This window comes from Saccostrea echinata, unplaced genomic scaffold (genome assembly GCF_033153115.1).
Source record: "Saccostrea echinata isolate AGI-Se365-2 ecotype Australia unplaced genomic scaffold, CSIRO_AGI_Sech_v1 ptg000003l, whole genome shotgun sequence".
Classification (NCBI taxonomy): Eukaryota; Metazoa; Mollusca; class Bivalvia; order Ostreida; family Ostreidae; genus Saccostrea; species Saccostrea echinata.
Genome location: NW_026889752.1, coordinates 12,749,978 through 12,770,951, shown reverse-complemented (window position 1 = coordinate 12,770,951; position 20,974 = coordinate 12,749,978). Strand labels below are relative to the sequence as shown.

Genomic DNA, 20,974 nt, shown 5'->3' with positions numbered 1-20,974 from the left:
CCATTTGAATGTGTCTTGTCAGTGACCCGTGGTTGTTAAACAATTAAAGCGTAACTCTTATAAAAACAAAGACAGCTTGCAATAAATTTTAATTATGAGATGTTTTACAAAAAAGCAATACAATTTTAAAATGATTGTTATTAATATCGGATAGAAACACCTTTAAATTACGCTCATAACTGTCCCCAATTTACATGTATTTACAAATACGAAACAGCTGTTTAATTATTCTTCATTAATTGATAGCTGCATTATACGAGATCGTACGGAATTGCAGGTTGAAACTTTACAATTTGGATCTGACATCTGTTAAAGTATGCCAATGCATGGTGGCCGAACAAAAAATTCCTTTGAACAATTAACGAAGACCAGTTAAGCCTTTCCCTGAGCTTTACTCACGAGAACACTGAACACTGATACGTTAGTAAATGAACTGAGTAGATCCATTTTTTTTTTACTTGAATTAAGATTACTATTAAGGAGCAAATTTTAACGAATAACCGACTAAAATTTTTTTAGTCGATAGTCGGTATGATCGAACGATAGTCGTGTTGACATCCCTAATACCAAGCTTTGCACAATATGTTTTCCTCGTTTTTAAAAAATACGTAAGAGCAGTGTATTAAAAAAATCTTTCAGTATTTTTGTGTATTGATTATTGACGGTAAGAAAGGAAATAAGATATACTGTTATCATAGAATTATGTTTTCTTTCAAAATATTTATCGATTAGTTTCTTGTATGCAAGAATACAAAAGCAAATGCATGCAAATTAAAAAAAAAAGCCGCAGTAGACAAAGGCAGTGTGGTTTTCTTTGTAATCCAACTGTGCATTTTAATGTTTACATAATGTTCAGACAGTTTATCATTAAGGTTATCTTTAAATTTGACATTGTGAAGAGATCTGAATTATATGTTAGCGTTTCCTTCGTGTTTACAGATTCAGTATGGCAGTCTACATCGATTTTCTTTTAAAACAATTCTAGCTGAAATTCAAATTGATTATGGCTGAACTGAATCCATTTCTGCCCAAAGTTTCATGGAGAGAGGAAGCAAATGCCATTGTTGAGGTGGGTTTCTCTCTAAAGTACAACGATTTTTCAGACTTATTCAAGATCATTTCAGTTAACCAACGAAATGAAATACAAACAAGAACGAAAGCCCGTATAGTAACAAGTAACTTTGAACGAGAAGAAAGAGACTATTTTCAGCTGTTCAAACCTTCACAGTATGAAGTGTCTAGAGGAGATTCAGCTTTCACTGCATTTGACAGAGATCTTAAAAATTTGAAGGATTTTTCCTTTTCTCCGAGCTTGCGAGAAGTTTATGCAGCTGCTGATATCTTACAAAAAGCCATATGTTTGATAACATTGCAAAAGGGCACTACAGAGTTTAGAGGAATAGATATTCACCCGTTTCTACATAAGGGTGAAGAAGATCTGAAAACCATCGTTATTGTTTTGAAGTTTTTCGAAGGTGGCGTATATTTTCAAGAAGTTAACTGGCCCGAGGATCGCCCATTAGAAACATCACCTTTCACAATTATAAATAAAAATCATGAAAAATGCCTGGATAGAAGATTCTGCAACAGTTTTGACGTTTTAAAGGATGGCTTTAACTTCAATTTCCTCTGTAGTGATACAAACGTAACAAATGATGATGGTTTGACGATTTTTGAAGTTCTCGGTGATGTTTTTTACGCAGATAAAGCTGCCAATTTCTTCGTCAGAGAATTAGTTGGTGTTCATCAGTTATATCCACTTCATAAAGACGTATATGCTCGATTGATGGAAAAGAAAATGAATGTGTATATAAAAGAAGAGGACATTAAACGCGCTAATGATGAAAAAGATCCAAAGAAAAGAGGAAAATTACAAGAAAAAAATCGTACAAATGCTCAAGAGAAACATTTGAAGGAATGGAAAATATTAGGCGAAGGGGACAGTTTTGCCGTTGCTAGTTTATATCACATTGAGTTGTATGTTTCTGACGGAAGCAGACATGATATGTTTCATCCTATCTGTACATCTGTTATTGCTGTTTTCAAGTCGTCTCTTTTCGTGCAGAGGGCAAAGGGTTTGAATTTGATAGGAAAATACTATGGAGTTTCTTGTCAAAGTAAAAAACCGGAAGTGATCGGCAACTTCCCTTTGATCTCAGGAAAGAAGGAGGAGTTCATCTTTAATCAGCTCAGTAGGTACATTTTTGGAATTTTGTTTTCAACGATACAAATTTTACAATATGTTCTTTCCATTACAACAATTTCGTTTTATAGAGAAAACAGCTTATATTTGCTGCCCACCAGAAGGTCGAGGACACACCAGTGCGCATAGACACCTGAAACATATCAAGGAGTCTAAAACACGTTTGGACGAAATACAGCCATTCCCGACAATCAGGACAAAACTTCAAGTTGCAATAAGCGTCAGCCTTGAAATGGAAGGTAGACGAATTGACCACATAGAGAATGGAACATTAGAACAATGCCTCAGCAAGGAAATCTTTGGTTCCCAAAGTCAAGAATGTATTGAAAGATTACGGTATGATGCAATTTCAAATTAAAATGCCAAGTTCAAATGATATCAATGATATCAACCAAATCAAAAATGATGTAAGGATAGGTAGGCTAAGGGAATTTAGACCTCAAACAGTGGAATTTTTCACATTTAAACACCATTCGTTTTGCCACTTACAACATTTCAGGCCTTTTTGACAAACAACAAAAATAACGAATAATTACATTGAATATTATTGTACCTCCTTGCATAAAGGTCTCCTCGTCTTCTCAGCTATGTGAAACTTCCCGAAGCTTTGAAATGCTTTGAAAACATAACATTACATTGTGATATCGGTTTTATTTTAAATTGTGAGTTATTTACTTTAGTAAAGCATGTAATTTAAATAGAGAGTTCTCTCGGATATATATTAACATATTGTTATAATTTCCCATATTTTTTTTTATCACGTGACGGTCATTTATGATTTTTTGAAGTGTTTTACATTAATCGCATCGGCGCAGCAGATTAACAGAATTGTGACATGACCGGTAATGTTTTCCTTTGAAGTTCACTGTACAATAACTAAATTGCAGAACAGTTTCTAGTGTGCAGTCCTTATGCAAATGACCCCAACTGTACAATAACTAAAATAGAGAACACTCAGGGTATCAGGGTAAATCAAATTTATTTTTAGAAATTAACAAACAAAATGACTAGATTTTTATCTCGTTACAAAATAAAAACTCAAATAGAAACATAGAAAAACAGTAAACATTTTTCTTTATACTGTTGACAAATATCACTTCATAGAAAAAGTAAAATTGCACATATTAAACAATGCCGGCATAGAACTTAACTCCTTGAATGGTTCACGCATTGCGGATTCGTTCCTGGTTTCATTGCACAGGGGTTTGTCGACACCTAACTGTAAATCACCATGGAAGTGCTTGGAAGGCGGGTCATCATTTTCGGGTTCCAATGGCCTCTTCTCAGATTTACGTGGCGGATCTAGAACTTGTGACACTTTTTTTAGCATTCCCGAGCTGCAATCTTTGTACTTTCGCACTGCATCGGATCGATGTCCGGTCCTCTTCATAATCTCTTGCTCAGGGACTCCCGCGATGTTCATTTGAGTTGCACATGTGCGTTTTCCGCTATGATTTGTGAAATTTCCAGACAAGTCACCTTTTTCTGCTCTCACCTTCATGAAATTTTTAAGTTTGTTTATGCCGACGTTTTGGTGAGAATAACGAATTTTTACATCTCCTAGTGGTGGCAGTGGGCGCCGATAGAACGATCCCCCTCCAATTGCCTTTAGATACGCATCGAAGAAATCGATTATGCATCTTTCTCCTATATAAGTAAACAAAAACTAGTTTTCATTTGAAACACAAATTCAACCAACAATAGAGAGAGAGAAGGGGGGTTTACAGTTGATAAACAAACATAACACATAGTTCTAGCACCAAATTAGGACACAATTTTTCGCTGTTATTTCAAATTGGAAATGTATTGAACAAAACGGCCATAAATGGAGAGAGAGATAGATAGAGAGATTTTAACATACCTGGATCAGAGTAGTGTTTGATGTTTTTGTTCTGAACATTCAACTGGCCTAATCCTCCTTTATAAGTCTTGGAAGATCGTCCCACGAACTTAATATATTTTCCATACTCGTCAGCGCCGATGAAAAATTGTTCAGCTGTCAAACTATGGTGCTAGTCACATCCTCTGAGCCCAAATAGTTTGCTAGCATAAAAAATATTGTCAACTGCAATTGTTCTCCGTTCTCTTGTCCAAAGACTCCCTTCTCCCACAGTTTCTCTTCCTGTTCCGGAAGTATCGGGTCTGCACGTTTTATGTCACAGCCAAGTCCTTTATCAATGAGATTTCTCTTTTGTGCATCAGCAATCTTCCGAAATCCAGCGAATTCTGTATTTTTCTCATCCAAAAATTTTTTGTCATATATTCCTTTGTCTCGTAGGTGCCTTAACAGTCCACATAATATCAGATAAATTGATTTCGGTGGGTACTCCGTCCCGTCCTTTTTTCTCATTTCTACCACGAACCTTTCAAGCCAGTAACCCATTTCTTTGGAGTCCATAACGTGAAGTTCAGGAATGTTTTCATCCCTGTTCTCTCGCCATTTCTCGAATACATTCATTGCCCATTTCGTATTGCTTTTTCTGTTCGCATTCTCCTGGTCGGACACGAGTTTGTTTAGCTCTTCGTCTGTTACCGGCGTCCTAAAACGCGTAGATTTTCCTTCATCCTGTATCTCGGATTTGACGATAGGGTTAGTGTCGATACCTAACGTTACATCAAAAGCGCCATAATCATTCGCAATTGCATTTTCTTCTTTCAGATTCAGCGATAAATCACATATTCCTTCAAATGCTAAATTTTCATTCTCTAAAGTTTCGCATATCTGAGATAGTGTAATATCGTCTATATCATTGTCCCACGCAGCAAGAATATCGATATCCATTATATCCATATCCGTCTGACCTTCCATTGCATCACCGTCTAAATGATTCTCATAAGCACAATTCGCGCTAGCGCAAAATGCATTGTTTATTGATTGGTCACTTTTAACTTTTTATACTTTATTCAAATTAGTTATCATTACAAAATCTGATTTGCTGTAAAATTACACAGATACAGAATCTTCAAAATCTAAAAATAACCGAACTGTCATGTCACAAGTCATTTAGAATACTCGTTTCTTATTGTATGAGAGATACAGGGCGGGGCGCGGCTCGAGCTAGCGCTCTCGCCTTAAGTCCCGCCCTGTATCTCTCATACAATAAGAAACTCGTACTCTAAATAATACTTATTTTTAAATTTATGTTGTATATATAAACTCATCGTATCCTTGTGTACCCTAAATGTTCAAAGGAAAAGTTTATAACATGAATGACAATAAACTAGCTTTCCCCAACGCTTGCTGGAACTTCCGATAGTGCGACAATTTTGCATAATTTTCTAGCATTCCGTGATCTTAATACATACAAAATACTTTTATTGGAGGAGATTGCTTCAAAACTCCAAAAAGTTTTGATTGCTATCTGGACTATTTCAAGATGAGCATTGGTATTCAAAGATACATATTATGTAACGTGACCGAACAAAAATAAGCTATCAAAACGATGCGTTTTAATTTTGAAAATGATATTTTTGATATATAGTTATAATTTCACGGTACTTTGTGCAACTGATAAACCGAGTTTGTTTATCTGCCAAAAAGACATACAGTAGATACCTTTGTTTTAGAAGCAAAGCATTACAAAAATGTAAAGCATTACAAGTTAAAAATTGTCCTTTCATGAGGCGTTCGGGACTTACATTTATCTGTGAATCAAAATTGACCATATTTATGACTTTATGACTTTATAATTTTATTTTTTGATATATTTTTACCATTTTTCAAAGTTTTGTACATTAAGACAGTATTTTTTTTATGTGGGCTATGCAGCAATTTTTTCTGCAATGGTTAAAATCGTTAATGCCAGTATTAATTCAGAAAGACGTATTGTTAATATTTATTTCTGTACCATTTATTCATATAAAGTGTGTGAAAGTACATAAAATAATGCATTATTGATTTGTTTTTGTTTGTTTGTTTGTGTATTGTTTAACGTCCCTCTCGAGAATTTTTCACTCATATGTAGACACCACCACTTGCTGGTGGAGATCTAGAGCTGCAAATTTTGACCTATACTCGGCACTCAGGGCCATTAAACAGTGAGGGATTTTTTTCGTGCCAACATCTACTGCGACACAGAACCTTGGTTTCTACGGTCTCATCCGAAAGACCGGTCTCCACGTCCCACAGTGGGATTCGAACCCGCGACGGAAGGATCTACTCCTTACTCCGCGACTCCAGAGCGGACGCTCTACCACTGCGCCACGCGGGCGACTTTTGATTTGTTAGTTATATTGATGGAAACAGTCACGGTAGCGTAGTGGTAGTTTGTTCGGTTCTCGTTCGCCGCGCTGCGTCAAGACCTAAGACATAAACATAGGTAGTGACTGTTCCTTCGCCAAGAGCCCGGCAGTAGAAGTAAAAGTTACGGGTCTTTCGGATAAGACGTTATAAGCCGAGGTTTCGTGTCACGGTAGACATTGGCACGATTAAGAATCCTCACTGCTCAATGGCCCTGAATACCGAGTATAGGTCTTAATTTTAAGCCCTTCACTGGTATATGGTGACGTCTCTATATAAGTGAAAAATTCTCGAATGTGACGTAAGACAATATGCAATCAATTAATTAATATATTGATCGAAGAGCCCGCTTTTTCTTTAAGAAATCTTTCATTCGGTTTAAAAAAATCGGGTTTGACTAGCTTAAGGTTAATCAATTGATTAACGCAATCTTTTTCTTAAGAATTAATGAAAAAAAAATCATTAGTTGTAAAATTTGATAATAACAATGTGTTTCGAATATTAACATTTTACATTAATAGAAAAAAAATTATCACCAAGATATGTGTTGTTACATGTGCTTGTAGGGAAGTCATTCCTGGCATTTCGACAGACAACGATCCTGAGAAAAGATTGGAAACAGCTTCCAAAGCGATCAACATTCCAATATATGTTCTTCGCTTCAAAGACAGAGAAAAATGTTGGAAGCGATATGTTCCTTCAAACGTAGAAACATCAGACAGACAGCAGTGTACTTTTTATATTACCTTTCTACAAGTAGATATGGATGACTATATTTGGTTCGAAAGAATCGTTCCAATCAAAGGATGTAACTGTAGTATTTTTTCGCCGGAAGTTGCAAACTTAAGAAAAGAAGGTAAAGAAAAATAATACAAGCGTTATTTTTAGAATTTAGTTAATGTTGATATCAAACGTAAAAAAAAATATCAATTGCTGACCGGAGATTAAAAAGAAAATTAGAAAACTTGCATACATGCATTTACTTTTATAATGTGAAGAATTCGGAGTTTATATAATTATGTCTCTTACGTATGCACTGTTGTTTGATGATATATTTCTTTTCTTCTGTTTCTAGATCAGAGCTACACCGAAACGCTCTGTATTGCACATGAACAAAGACATACCCCACTTGTTACCTTTCTGACAGAAGATCCAGAAATGATTTTATTTACACATGAGGAGCGACAGTATCCACTTTTTACCAGGTTTTCTGAAACGCGATCAATTTTGGATCGGCCTGACATGAAAGACAGAATGATTGACGCTAACGATGATAGCTTCTATTCCCTGTATAGATGTATCAGTAAAGAAATCTTTGGAACCGAAAATCATTATGAATTGATAAGAAATGAGGTACTTTTAGAAATACTTAACAATCCTGCTATATACGCTAAATTTCTCCGCGACGAACGACAATCAAAGCATAAGGAAGAAATGGACGAGTTTTTGGATAACTTTCGATTTCGCAAACACTCATTCCTTGACAAGATTATACCTCGAAGTGTACTAGAGAGAAATGAGGTTTTATTCTTTTCAAATCGTATTGAAGATGGTTTAGAATTAGAAGACCTAGAGCTGTTTGCCACCGCCACTTGCTTTCAATGCAGCATTTACGTTGTGTCTATTGTAAAGAAAGAAACAGAAATAGAAGAATTTTCAGGATGGAGAAAAATAGAAAAACTGCGCGTAAAAACAAAGCCATTGGGTTTAGAAAACAGGATATTTCAAAGTCAATGTCAAAATACAGTGGAACATTATGTTACTCTTTTTAAGACATGTGCTGGAATTTATCAGAGAATCGCAGGGAACAAAGAGTCTATTGTATGTAACTGTTTACAAGAGCCACCAGTAGTCCCTTCAATGATTAAAAGAGATGATTCTATCAAGAGAAAAGGTGTGCATGTATTTTTCTTTCTTTATTAGCTCACCTAAGTCGAAGGCCCAGGTGAGCTTTTTATGATCAAAGAGTGTCTGGCGTTCGTTTGTGGTCTGTCGTCTGTTAACCTTTCAAATTTTCGACATCTTCTCGAGAACCACTGGACCAATTTTAACCAAACCTGCCACAAAGCACCCTTGAGTAAAGGGGATTTAATTTTTTCACAGGAAGCCCCATGCCCTCTTTCAAGTGGAGATAATTAAGAATTCGTAAAAATGTGATGGCATTTAAAAAAAAATCTTCTCAAGAACAACTGAGCAAGAAAAGATGAAACTTACGTGAAAGCCTCATTACATACTATAGATTCAAAATAGTTCATATCATAACCTTCGGGGGTAGGACTCGGCCACAAGAGGTGGTCGAAGTTTTGCAAACGAATATATAAGAAATGTCTTTAAAGATCTTTTTCTCAAGAACAGCAAATCCGTGATTAGTCATATTATTATAGAAGTATCCCCATTGTATGTAGATTCAACCTAAGGTATTGTAGAATCAAGTTTCTTCAAATTATGACCCCCAGGTAATGGGAGGTTGGGCACAACAGAGGGTCAAAGCTTTACGTAATAATAAATAGGAATCATTTTTAAAAAAAAGAAATCTTCTGCTCAAGAAGAGCAGAGCCACGATTAGTCATATTATTATAGAAGCGCATCCTCAGGTAATGTTGATTCAAATTTGTTCAAACTTAGGGTGGGAAGGGTGAGGTCATAATGAACGATCGGAGTTTTACACAAGAATATATAGGGGGAAAAAAATCTTTAAAATTCTTATGCTCAAGAACAGCGAAGCCATGATTAGTAATAATGATATGGAAGCATCCTGGGGTAGTGTAAGTTCAAGCTGCCCCCCCCCCCCCCCCGTAAATCAATACTGAACAGATTTCTGCTTTTTCCTAGCCAATGTGTTCAATTGGTCCATAGGCCTCTTGTTTTCGGAAAATTACGAGGTTTTAATCAAAATCTTTTATAAAAAAAAGAAGAGAATTATATGATTAAGAAAACTCCTAGCAAAGCAGAAATCAAATCAAATAAATTTAAAATCATCGTTCATTCAGGTTTTATTTTTTAATTGATAAAGTTCTTTTTCCTTCTGCTGGTTTTAGATTTTGACATTGGAATCATCAGAGTTTATCAGGGGATTGAAAGTCAACTTTACAGGACACAGCAAAGATTTGAATTCTGGATGAGATGTAACATTATATTCGAAAAGTTCTGCACAGATTCCATCAATCTTCTGGAGGGACGAAGGAAGAAAAGTAATATTGCCAGTATTACAGGGTCATCCATTGGTTTGATAGGCGGTGCACTAGCAGCTGCAGGCATTTTCGCCTCACCCGTCACGGCGGGGGCATCTCTAGGCCTTGTAGTAGCTGGCGGTGTAGTTTCTGGTTTAGGAAGTGTTGCTTCTGTGATTTCGAAACTCACAGAGTTAGGCTTAAATAAAAAGGAATCAAATTTATACAAACGGCTACAAATGAATATGAGAGAACACTCAAGACGCTTAGAAAATGAAACACAGAATCTTGAAGAAGTTATGATGAAGTTGGATGAAATTATTAAATCTAAGACAGGTATTGCAAATAAATTATCAAGGGCAGATCCCGTACGATCATCAGCCATCTACCTAAGATCTGTCAGTGGAATAGCCTCATTACCAATAGCAGTTTTACGAGCTTTATCACGAGCTATTGTCGCTGCAGAGGCATTTTTTATTCCAGCGTCTGTGTTATTAGATGGCGTTATTTTAGTTTTATCGGCGCGAAACTTGTACAAGGGCTCTATTACTGGAAAGTCAAAAGAGCTAAGGACAATGCGGAACTTTTTAAAACTTACAAGGATTCAGATGGTAATATGGGCATTTGGAAACGATGCAAGACAGTATATTTACGAATGCGAGGTTCGTATAATTATAAATATTGCACAGGTTCGTATAAAGTGTGGTTCTCATCAGAAATATAACTTATCGAAATCGTTTTTACTAAGATAATCATATACAAACCAAGTGAAATGCAATTGTCAATAACACCAGTGCCATTCATTTGAAAAATACCTTCGTGAATATACATGTATGATGATTTAAGAGGTAAAATCAAAACAAGCAATTCCAAAAATTCCATGTAATCATTTCATTTAAATCTAAGGGGTAAATTTTAGAACAAAAATTTATTTTTTCGCTCTCATTTCTCATTTAATTATATTCAAGGTCTGTTACTTAAATAGATATTTCACTTTTTTGTTGTATAATTTGTGTTATCATAGTTATGATAGACTTAAAGTTCTGCTACAAATTCCTTTTGCAGGATGCTGACTGACTCTCCAATAAACCCTTTGAGAATTTGAAGAGGATAAACTGATGCGAACGTTTATCGGACGCGAAATCTACGGCATACGTCACTGTTTAACGATTTGATGTGACGTCTCAGTATAACTGAATAAGTGAAACCCTCTGCCTATGGAGGGTTCCAAACTCTCATTTCAGCTTGTTCATAGACTTTGTTTTATGGTGCCTCGAATTAGAATTTTCAAATATATTTAATGTAGTTCTGAGTTTATTTAAACGCACAAAATTTTAAAGGTAATATTGTTTGATACGTAATATTTACTATTCATGTTTTATATATTATGGTCTTTCAATAATTATAAAATACATGCAGCTAAAATGATTCTTCATACAGTTTTATATTTTGATTGAATGATTGATTGTTGTTTTAAGTCCCGTTCGAGAATTTTTCACTCATATAGAGATGTCACCATATACCGGTGAAAGGCTTCAAATTTAGACCTTTACTCGGCACTCAAGGCCACAGAGCACTAAGGGTTCTTTATCGTGCCAACGCCCACTTTGACACGGGGCCTCGGGTTTAAAGGTCTCAGCCAAAGGACCCGCAACTTTTTACACCAAAGTGCCGAGCTCTTGGCAAGGGAACAGATGCTACCTATTTTTTTTAATCGACCTAGGTCAGTCACACATGTTTATATTCGATTTAAAAGAAAATTAGAGCAGGAGACTTGCTGCTCATGCTTGATGAGAGGATCATAGATCAAAAATATTTATTTATTTCATGGGCATCTCTTAATAGCTGATCATCCCAGCTAGCTCCTGATTGTCCTAGGTTAAATTTTGATACACTTACAGAATAACAATGTTTTTCAATGTTCAGGTACCTGTGTTACAATAATAAATAAAGAAGTATTTAGCATCAAAATCAAAGTAAAAAAGAAATTTTATAAAATATATTACTGTATATTCTGTTTATGTTTTTGCTTTTCTTGAAATCTGGATCGACTGTTCTTAAATCTTGGAATTGATGAACTACAACTCAGAATACAAAGGTATTGATAGACCTTATCATTTATTTGTAGATTTGGCAATGATGACATATTGCGTTAACGGACTTCTTTGGGTATACAAGATAAAATAATTTTTAAAAACAAATCGGTTTCCAGTGGCCTGGAAGCACTTTGTTTACTTTTGCGCAGACTAGCTTACCTTAACAGATTGATTGATCTTGTTCCCATATTTGAAGAAGTGAGCCGGAGATGAGCTTGATCGTTATTTACGTAACTTCTAATTTCTTATGCATAGATACACTATTGATATTTTAATCATAGCTGAACACGTTAAAGGATATTTAATCAATCAAGATTGTAAAGAGAACTTAAAAAGAATAAAATAGATCTATTTAACATTCGATTATCTATACATAAATAAAATACTTATTTTATAGACATTGGATTTCATTTACAACGTGCATAGAGATAAATTGACGTCTCTAAATCAAAGATGACTACAAAGAGATTTGCTAACTTTGATGTATTCAGTGAATAAGCTTTGTCCTCTAGAAAATTGTTTGGGATTTATAGGTGGCAAACTTCGTCCCATCGTCGGAAACCCACGGCTGATTACGCTTCGTTCCTCTCTCCATCTATATAGGAGAGAGGAACAAAGCGTAATCAGCCGTGGGTTTCCGACGATGACTTCGTCCAGTTTCACGACCATCTCAGTATCAAAACAATATTTACTTAGGTACATCTACATATACTTGCTTACTCAATTCATGTATATTTCAGAACTCTAAATCAGTAAAAGATTATTTACAATTTCAAAATGATGCAGTTCACTTGCCAGTCAACACATTTAAATTTCAATATATGGAAATATATGCTACTTCCAACCAATTTTAAATGAATTTAGCTTTTTAAACATTTACATAAATCTTATTAAATTACAGGGCACAAGCAGACACATGGGTTGAAATCCCAATCGGTAAATGTATCCAATGAACTTATCAGAACTTATCAGGACCAATCGAAGGAAACACGATGATACAAGAATCTTTTGAGAAAGCAGCCTTGTAATTGATCTCTTACGTCACATGAATTCCACGAAATCCCCGAACCTTATTGTCTATATGGCGATGATGCACACCCTATCAATCAACATCTCGGCCCTTCAAAGGAATTCACCTTACAGCACAGGAAAGGGATTCAACAGACAAATGTCCGTTAGACAGTGTGTTGAGTAGGGGTTTGATAAAGTTAGTATTTGCATTTTTAATATGCATCAGTATGAAAAACACAACAAACAGTCATAGGAAACAATTCTTAACACTAGGATTTCGCTTTTTAAACCTAAAGCTATATATAAAAGAAAATTAAATTACGAAGTAATATGGTTTTGCTTTTTTTTTTTTTACTGAAAAATAAATGTAAAAACTATTTCACTTGATACTTTTCCTACCGCTAATAGTTCTTGATTTTGTGATTTTATGACATCAAAAGGCCCATTGATGTAAACAGAGCATTGGATTTAACGTAATTCTACCCTATTTTAACAAGTTAATTTTATTTATATCCACAAATTTTGCTATGTACAACTCAAATCAAAAACTGGCAATTCGCAGCTAGTTTTTTTTTTTTTTGCTAAATCGCATATATTATAAAATAAGAGAATCGAAACAACCTTATATGAGTGAAAATGTCATTTAATCAAATAAATGACGACAACAGACAAAATATATAAACACATACAAATATTTAAATGGCCGGGATATAAAGTCAAGTAAACAATGTTTAAATCTGACTAGTTTCAATTAGAGAACATGACGACTGGTCATATAATAGAAATCTCAGCCAATACAACTTCAAGAAAGCTAACTACAATAACTAACTAAAACCTTACAAATCATAATTGTAAAAAAAATAGAGCAAATAAGGTGGTGCACAAAAGAGCCACAAGCAAACATACATGCTGTTTACAGGATGTGTGTTTCTGCGCCACCCAAGAATAATTTTAATTATTTTTGTGGATATAAATTTGTCAGTGTTTTCAGATAAGTTAACTGACTTCGTAGTTTAGTCAATTTAGTTTGAACGTTTATACGGCAAGGCGACTGAAAACGGGAATTTTTTTTGGAGGATGGTCCTGATGAATTTCCAATAAAATTACACGTTTAACCTCCAAATATGATTACTAACTCTATAAATCAAAGTTTTAGAATAAGAATAACGATTTCTTATTTATTTAATATTATCACTTGTTAAACTCCTTATTTTCTATACATTAAATAGAAATATTTCCACTTGCAGAAGCCATTACTTTTTCTTGATACGTACATGTATGTTTTGTTTGAAAGTCGTCTGTACTTATTCGCATACATACAACTTTTCGTAGCTTAGTTTTTGTCGGGGATGTTTTTGAACCATCTGCGGGAGTATTATTTCAAAAAATAAAAAAATGAAGCAATAATTCCAAGAATTTTCAATCACAAAAAAATAGGAAAAAACACGGAGGGGGGAGAAAGATTAACAGGGGTAGGGATGGAGTGTTGTACACGAGTAAGTGAATATAAATAGACGCTGTCAAATTAATAGAATTGTATAAAACACAAACACAAGAAAAAAAATTGTTTACAAGTTCACTTGTCAATGAAAAATGAGTCATTGACTGCATTGGACTCTTTGTGATAAAACTAAGCTGTAAATAAATTATTTTACTAAAACAACTGCCCTGGTTATGAAAAAATGAATTCATTCTCCCTCTCCCTTCTTTTCGATCGCTATTACTCTTTCTCTCAATCGATCAAAGTGTCAAACGATAAAAATGATCAAATTACACTGACATCTTGCAAATATGCGATGAAATTTTTAAAAAGAAATACAAACCTGATCGTACAGTGTATAATTATACAAGGTTTGATCCATGATTATAATATTTCCTAAAATTACGCTGCAAAATAGCATGATAGTTTGTAAACATTGCACAGCTTTGAGCAGCGACTGGGCCTTACTGAGCATATGCTAAGGGACATAAGCAACGTAAGACATAGCTCATTTTCACAATCGAGTAACTTCGTTCGACGGTGCTGTCGCTATCTTGCATAGAGAATCCAAAAAAAAAAAAACCAACCAACCAACCAAAAAAAAAAAAAAAAAAAAAAAAAAAAAAAAAAAAAACAACAAAACAAAAAACAAAAAACCAATTTCAGTCTTATTTTATCAGCTTAGATGAACTTAGTCAAGTATGTAGCTCAACATGTTCAGGTAGCTGTTTCCTATAACCTTTAATGATAGATTGTATTGGCTGGCATAGTCATTGTATCGACCATAGTGCAAGCGAAATGATGACTTTAAACGAGACTGTTGATATTCTTGTTTCATTAACTCGTTTGTCAATAGCTTGCCTCGTTTCAGAAATTGTTCTTACGTTGAGCATTCTGTTGCGTATGGAATCAACTGTGAGACATAAACCTCATACGCAGATGATAATGGTATATTGCTACATAAGTAAGGGAAGTTGACACTTGAAAAGTTGAAGTTATCACATTTATCATAAAGCCTGTGTGTTAGGTTACCATTAACGTCTTTTTCTATCAGACTTTGTGGTATCTTTTATTTCAAACTCAAAGGGATATATCGAGTCGACATATGAATGGAAGTAAATATTTTAATTGATAATACGTCATAAATATATCTAAATGTCGAGTTGAAGACACCGCAAGTGTTTCTTCTTCTCATGTATAAGCTTTTGAGTAAATTCTACTTCATATGAGTAGAAAAGTAGGTCTGCTAATGACGGGGCGCAGGTGGTACATATGGAAATTCCGGCAGATTGTTGGAAGACCAGGGGCCCGTTTTACAAAAGAACTTACGACTAAGACCAAAAACTTAAGTTGATTGTAAAATTTTGCAAAATTAATAATTCTGTTTAAAATTGCTAGCGTAATAATATCTTTCTCCATTTCATTTAGAAAGATTAAAACAATTTTCAATTTAATGTAAATTAAAAAGTTATCAGCAGAATTAAATTTTGGTCTTAGTTGTAAGTTCTTTTGTAAAACGGGTTCCTAGTCTCCAAAAACTTCATACATGCAGATATTGTCAATCAGAAACTCAAACATCTTTTTAATGTCAACTTCAGAGTACTTGTGTGTACAATCAGAATATTTTTTTAACAAAATAATGTTATTGTTGCAAATGACCAATAACAATTTAAGGTAAGTAAATTTATGAGTTCCATTAACATCAACGAATATCGAAGTCCACGATTTTTACGACTATTTAAATGTGTGTAAGATAATTAAATTACATACACAACTACCATGAAAAAAAGGGTCAGGGTACATCATACTAATATTTTTTTTTATTGAATTGATAGTCTTAAGTATATTATGATAAAAAGCAGCCCTTCCTTCCTAAAAAGCACCAAAGTTCCTTCTGCTTTGGACGTGTAACCAAAAATGTATGATTGATTTCAATTGTAAGGATTTCTTTTATTTAACACTGTGACCTTAGACTTTATAAATGTTAATAACAAAACCATCATGACATTAAAAGGACGACCATTTGATTCTGAGGGGGAGGGCTTGGCACGTTTTGTCAAGTAAGATAATTTACTTTTATGCCCTCGCAGGACAGAATATTTATTTCCAAGATGAACAGATACACTGTACCGATTTTCCCTTCCCCGGGAAAAGCCGAAAAAAAACTTCGAATATTGTTGACTTTGCTCTTTGTGATGAAGGACGCAACTAGTGAAATTTAAGTATTTTTCGAGTATCAAAATTAATTTATTTAAAGCTTTTTATCAATTAGATTCTTATGTCCTAAACGTTCAAATTTTTCTGGTTCTTTTTTGACTAGGCTTTTCATATCTAATATAGAGGTGATATGTTGTCTTTTCTATTATCTTTACAATTTCGTGGATATTTTGCCACCGGATCAATATGTGAAAGGTTAGTTTTATTCATTTATAAAAGATTTTCATTCCGGGAATTACATCGTACAGTAAGGCAGATAAAATAAGTTAAGAATTTGAATCTAATTGGTTCAAGATTTTCTTTCAGATTTTCTTATTTATCATTTTGACACACACGCAGACCGTCACGGTAGCTCAGTCGGTAGAGCGCTCGCTCCATGATCGGAAGGTCGTCTGTTTGAATCACGGCCGCGACTGACGTAAGTCGATAAAAAATAGGTATATGTAGCAACTACTCCTTCGTCAAGAGCTCGGCACTTTGAAGTTAAAGTTGCGGGTCTTTCGGATGAGACCTTAAAAACCGAGGCCCCGTGTCACTGCTTAATGGCCCTGAGTGCCGAGTAAAGGTCTAAATTTGAAGCCCTTCACCGGTATATGCTGACGTCTCTATATGAATGAAAAATTATCGAACTGGACGTAAAACAACATTCAATCACACACACACACACACCCTCACACACACACACGTAAAAAAAATTGTATCATTTCAAGAAAATGTATGGCACATGTAAACATAACCGTTTTAATTGATATGATGGAAACATGAGTAAATATCTAAAATATTTAGTTATAAATTTGATAAAAGAACAAAATCAGTGGGAAGACGTCATTTTAAATGTATACAAAATAGACCTCCCCCCCCCCCCCCCCCGAAAAAAAAAAAATTAAAAAACTGTTTTGTCAAATTGTTAAAAACTCTTTGGAATAAAAAGTATTCATGTAATTTATAATTCCATTTTAAGATTTTATGACTTTGAAGTCTTTCTATTTAAAGACCACCAGTCCTCGTTATTATTATTAGTAAGAACAATAAAGAAATAATGTTAATTATCCAGAGCATGAAGTACCTGATCTTCTAAAATGAAAACTGTTAGGGAAGCCACAACAACCCAACAAGTTTTTCATGTATCTGGTCAGAATTGTAAAAGCTCATCATACTGATGTATTCTTACACAGCATTAATGGTCTGCCAGAGTGTTGTGCCGGATTTTATTTTGAACCAAATTCAAGACAATGTATCAGTAAGTATAATATATTTAACTTTGAGCATATGGTAATACCCCCCCCCCCCCAAAAAAAAAGGTCTGATTTTTATAAATGAATAAATGAAATAAAAATAAATATGGCACAGAAGTCCGTGTATTTTGCAAGGTGTTTATTAATGTGCTCAGTAAAACCAATAATATTTTGAAATATGTTTAGAATGCCCAATCGGTTCCTATGGACGGTTGTGCTCTGAGAAATGCATATTTCCTGCTTTTGGTGCGGACTGTCAGAATCTGTGTTTGTGTGAGCAGGCATTTTGTGATCCAGCAAGGGGATGTATATGTAGGTATTTGGACTTATAAATATGAGTAAAATTAAGAAACATGATGACAATGGATAAGGTAAAAAATGTCACTAAACGAAGTCTTTCTCGCAAGCAAAAAATATTAGCGGCTCTCTCCACCTGCTTTTCCATTTCTTTATTTTTGTCCGAGCGATTAAATTCATTTGAATTTTATATTTATAGAATATTTCCACATTCGAAAAAAATAATACTTACAGATAGATTTTAAACTTAAAAATGTACGAATAGCAAAGAAAAGGTGTTGCAAATAATAATTATATTGGTTAACGATAAAAAGAATGTGACATTGCATGCAAAATTATAAAAGAATATGTTAAACTTAGTTATATCATTTTGAATAATAAATGCTTTTTTAAATATTATTAAATAGGGAATGGGTCATTCTAAAAAAAAAATATTTCTATCTCTATTAAGATTTCAACCTGAGCTTTACTGGAGAGGTGAATAGAACCCAAACTTCGCTGCATTATACATGGAAGTCGATATTTACCAAAGTCATCACTCCAGAGTCAAAAGTAAAAAATCAAAAATCTAAAAATCAAGACAATATATCGATATTTACAAAGATGTGGATTGCTATACTTGCAATATTTCTTTTTACTATACTCTGTTTATTCACCATCATTTATATGGTGAAAAGAAACCGTAAAATAACGGCAAAACAACGAATGAATAACTACCAAGTAGTACAGCATTTAACTGACTATGACCGATTGCAACATAGCAAAAGGACTACTGATGCGATTATGGAAGAAGGCGCTCTACCATTACAATCGACTGATAATAACAACTACGATGTAGTCTCAGAGGTTAACTTTTCAAATGAAGTGAATTACCCTATGTCAAATGTAGATGAAAGAGGCGACTTTGAGATAAACGATCAGGAAATAATTGAATATTATGAACAGGAAGTTCAGGCAAGAGGAAGTGGGGAATTTCCGGTTTATAGTTCAGCGTATCCTTTGGACTACTTAGAATCGATGACATTGAAATTGAAAGTCCAAACACTAAAAGATGATGACTTTATCTCAATGTCAGTTACACAAAAACACCACTGCATTGACGAAGATTCAGAGAGTAATTTGGATCTGAAATAAAACTGTTTCCTGAAAAACAGATTATACTTTTCTTTGAAGTTGGTCTACTCATCATTAAACAAATGCTTAAAAAACAGTTGTTATCTTTAATTTGCATTTTGTTTAATGATTGAGAATTATGTGCTGTTGAATTTCTTTTCAATCTCTACAATCTCCTTTTCAATATTATTTAAAACATTCACCAAATTCGATTTGAAGTTTCATTATTTTGGATTTTTTTGGGGTAATCAATGTTATCTACATATATACTTTGCACAATTTCTATTTCCCATAATTGGATGTGTCAAGCTCTTTTTTCTTGTACTTTCAATAATATTTCTCTTTTGTTTAAAGAATATACTCTAGGAGAAAAGAAAAATAATCAACAGTTATCATTTAATGGTCATTGAAAGGGCACTGTAAAGATCCTTTCCCGTGATGTGATCTTTCAGTTATCATTCAGTCCACTGAATGTTAGATACATTTCAGTGGCCTTTCATTTATTTTTCAGTTTATCTTTTTATTCAATAAAAATATTATTTTATATTCTATATATAATCTTTTGTTATTTTTATAGTTATTTTTATAAAAGAAGGGTTTAGATATTTTTTCTTAAACCCCATATAAAACTTCAGTATCCTATTGCAGTCCCACCCTGACCCCGGACATACTTGAATCTAGACTAACCAAGGATGTATGCACAATACTCTGACTAATCAGGCCCCTGTTCTTCTTCAGGGGAAGTTGTTTAAAGATTTTTTATCTGATATTTCTATTAAAGGATATCAGCACTAATACAAGTATTTGGACTTACTGAGCTACCTGCAAGCATATTAAGCAAAATCGCCCTCAAGGGCTATTTTTTTTCATCTTACCATCTCTAACAAAAAATACTATAGTTAACTATAGTTTACTATAGTTCACTATAGTAAATCAAAGTGTCGAAGTTATCACTTTAGTAAAACAAAGTTTTCAAAGTGATCACTATAGTGTCATAGTGATCACAATAGAAAATCAAAGTTTCCAAAGGGATCACTATAGTGTTATAGTTATCACTATAGTAAATCAAATTTTTCAAAGATATCTCTATAGTAAATCAAAGTTTTCAACATAGTAAATCAAAGTTTTCATAGTGATAATTATAGTAAATCAAAGTGTCAAAGTTATCACCATAGTAAATCAAAGTTTTCATGGTGTCAAAGTTATCACTTTAGTAATCTATAGCTAACTATAGTATTTTTTTTGTTAGGGATGTTACCATAGAATGGATTGACCTTTCGTTTCAAACTATTATTTCTTTATATGGACACAGGAAGAAACAAGACCTTTCAGTGACTTTTCAGTGACCATTTAGTCACTGAATGGCAGGAACATTTCATTGACCTCTCAGTTACCTTTCAACCACAATTCAGGTACCTTTCAGTCACCATTCAGCGAACACATTTCAGTTATCTTGCCGTCGTCTTTCAGTGACCTTTCCGTCACCATTCAGTGACCTGTCAGTCGTAATTCAACGACCTTTTCATCGGCTTTTCATTAGTTATCAGTAATTATTCCTTATAAAATTTTTAAATAAAATTATTTACATCTCTAAATGTGTTTTTGTTTTTTTTATTGTGAAAAAATTCAGATACGTAGAACTGGTAATAGTTAGATGTTCAATTGTCTTTAAATTGTTTACTAAAATGTTAAATTGTGATTATTAATTATAACATTTATGTTTTAATATAATTTTATTTACATTAAAGATAACTACTCAACTAAGGACTCATAAAATTCAAAATGATTTTCGATTTTTTAATTTGTTGCATGAAAATTGATTTAGAAAAAGAAAATTATTCAAATGATGAAAAATAATATTGGTATCAGAATTTAATTTACGGAAATAAAATTGTCTTATTTTTATTTTCTG

The 20,974-nt window shown here is 33.7% G+C and overlaps 1 protein-coding gene across 1 annotated transcript; it reads left to right on the top strand.

Moving 5' to 3' along the window:
• Positions 1 to 999: 999 nt before the first annotated feature.
• LOC133178473 (uncharacterized) lies at positions 1,000 to 10,959 on the top strand. Its single transcript, XM_061313169.1, has 6 exons — positions 1,000 to 2,192; positions 2,275 to 2,539; positions 7,010 to 7,299; positions 7,519 to 8,337; positions 9,482 to 10,275; positions 10,679 to 10,959. The coding sequence occupies exons 1-6, from the start codon at positions 1,004 to 1,006 to the stop codon at positions 10,688 to 10,690; spliced, it is 3,369 nt and encodes a 1,122-aa protein (XP_061169153.1). The 5' UTR covers positions 1,000 to 1,003; the 3' UTR covers positions 10,691 to 10,959.
• The last annotated feature ends 10,015 nt before the right edge of the window (positions 10,960 to 20,974 follow it).

Bases quoted from the DNA above. Each gene is read 5' to 3' on its own strand.
- LOC133178473 (XM_061313169.1), top strand. From the start codon at position 1,004: ATGGCTGAACTGAATCCATTTCTGCCCAAAGTTTCATGGAGAGAGGAA. The intron at 2,540-7,009 runs GTATGATGCAAT...ATGTGCTTGTAG, and splicing joins GAATGTATTGAAAGATTACG to GGAAGTCATTCCTGGCATTT. The intron at 8,338-9,481 runs GTGTGCATGTAT...TGCTGGTTTTAG, and splicing joins TGATTCTATCAAGAGAAAAG to ATTTTGACATTGGAATCATC.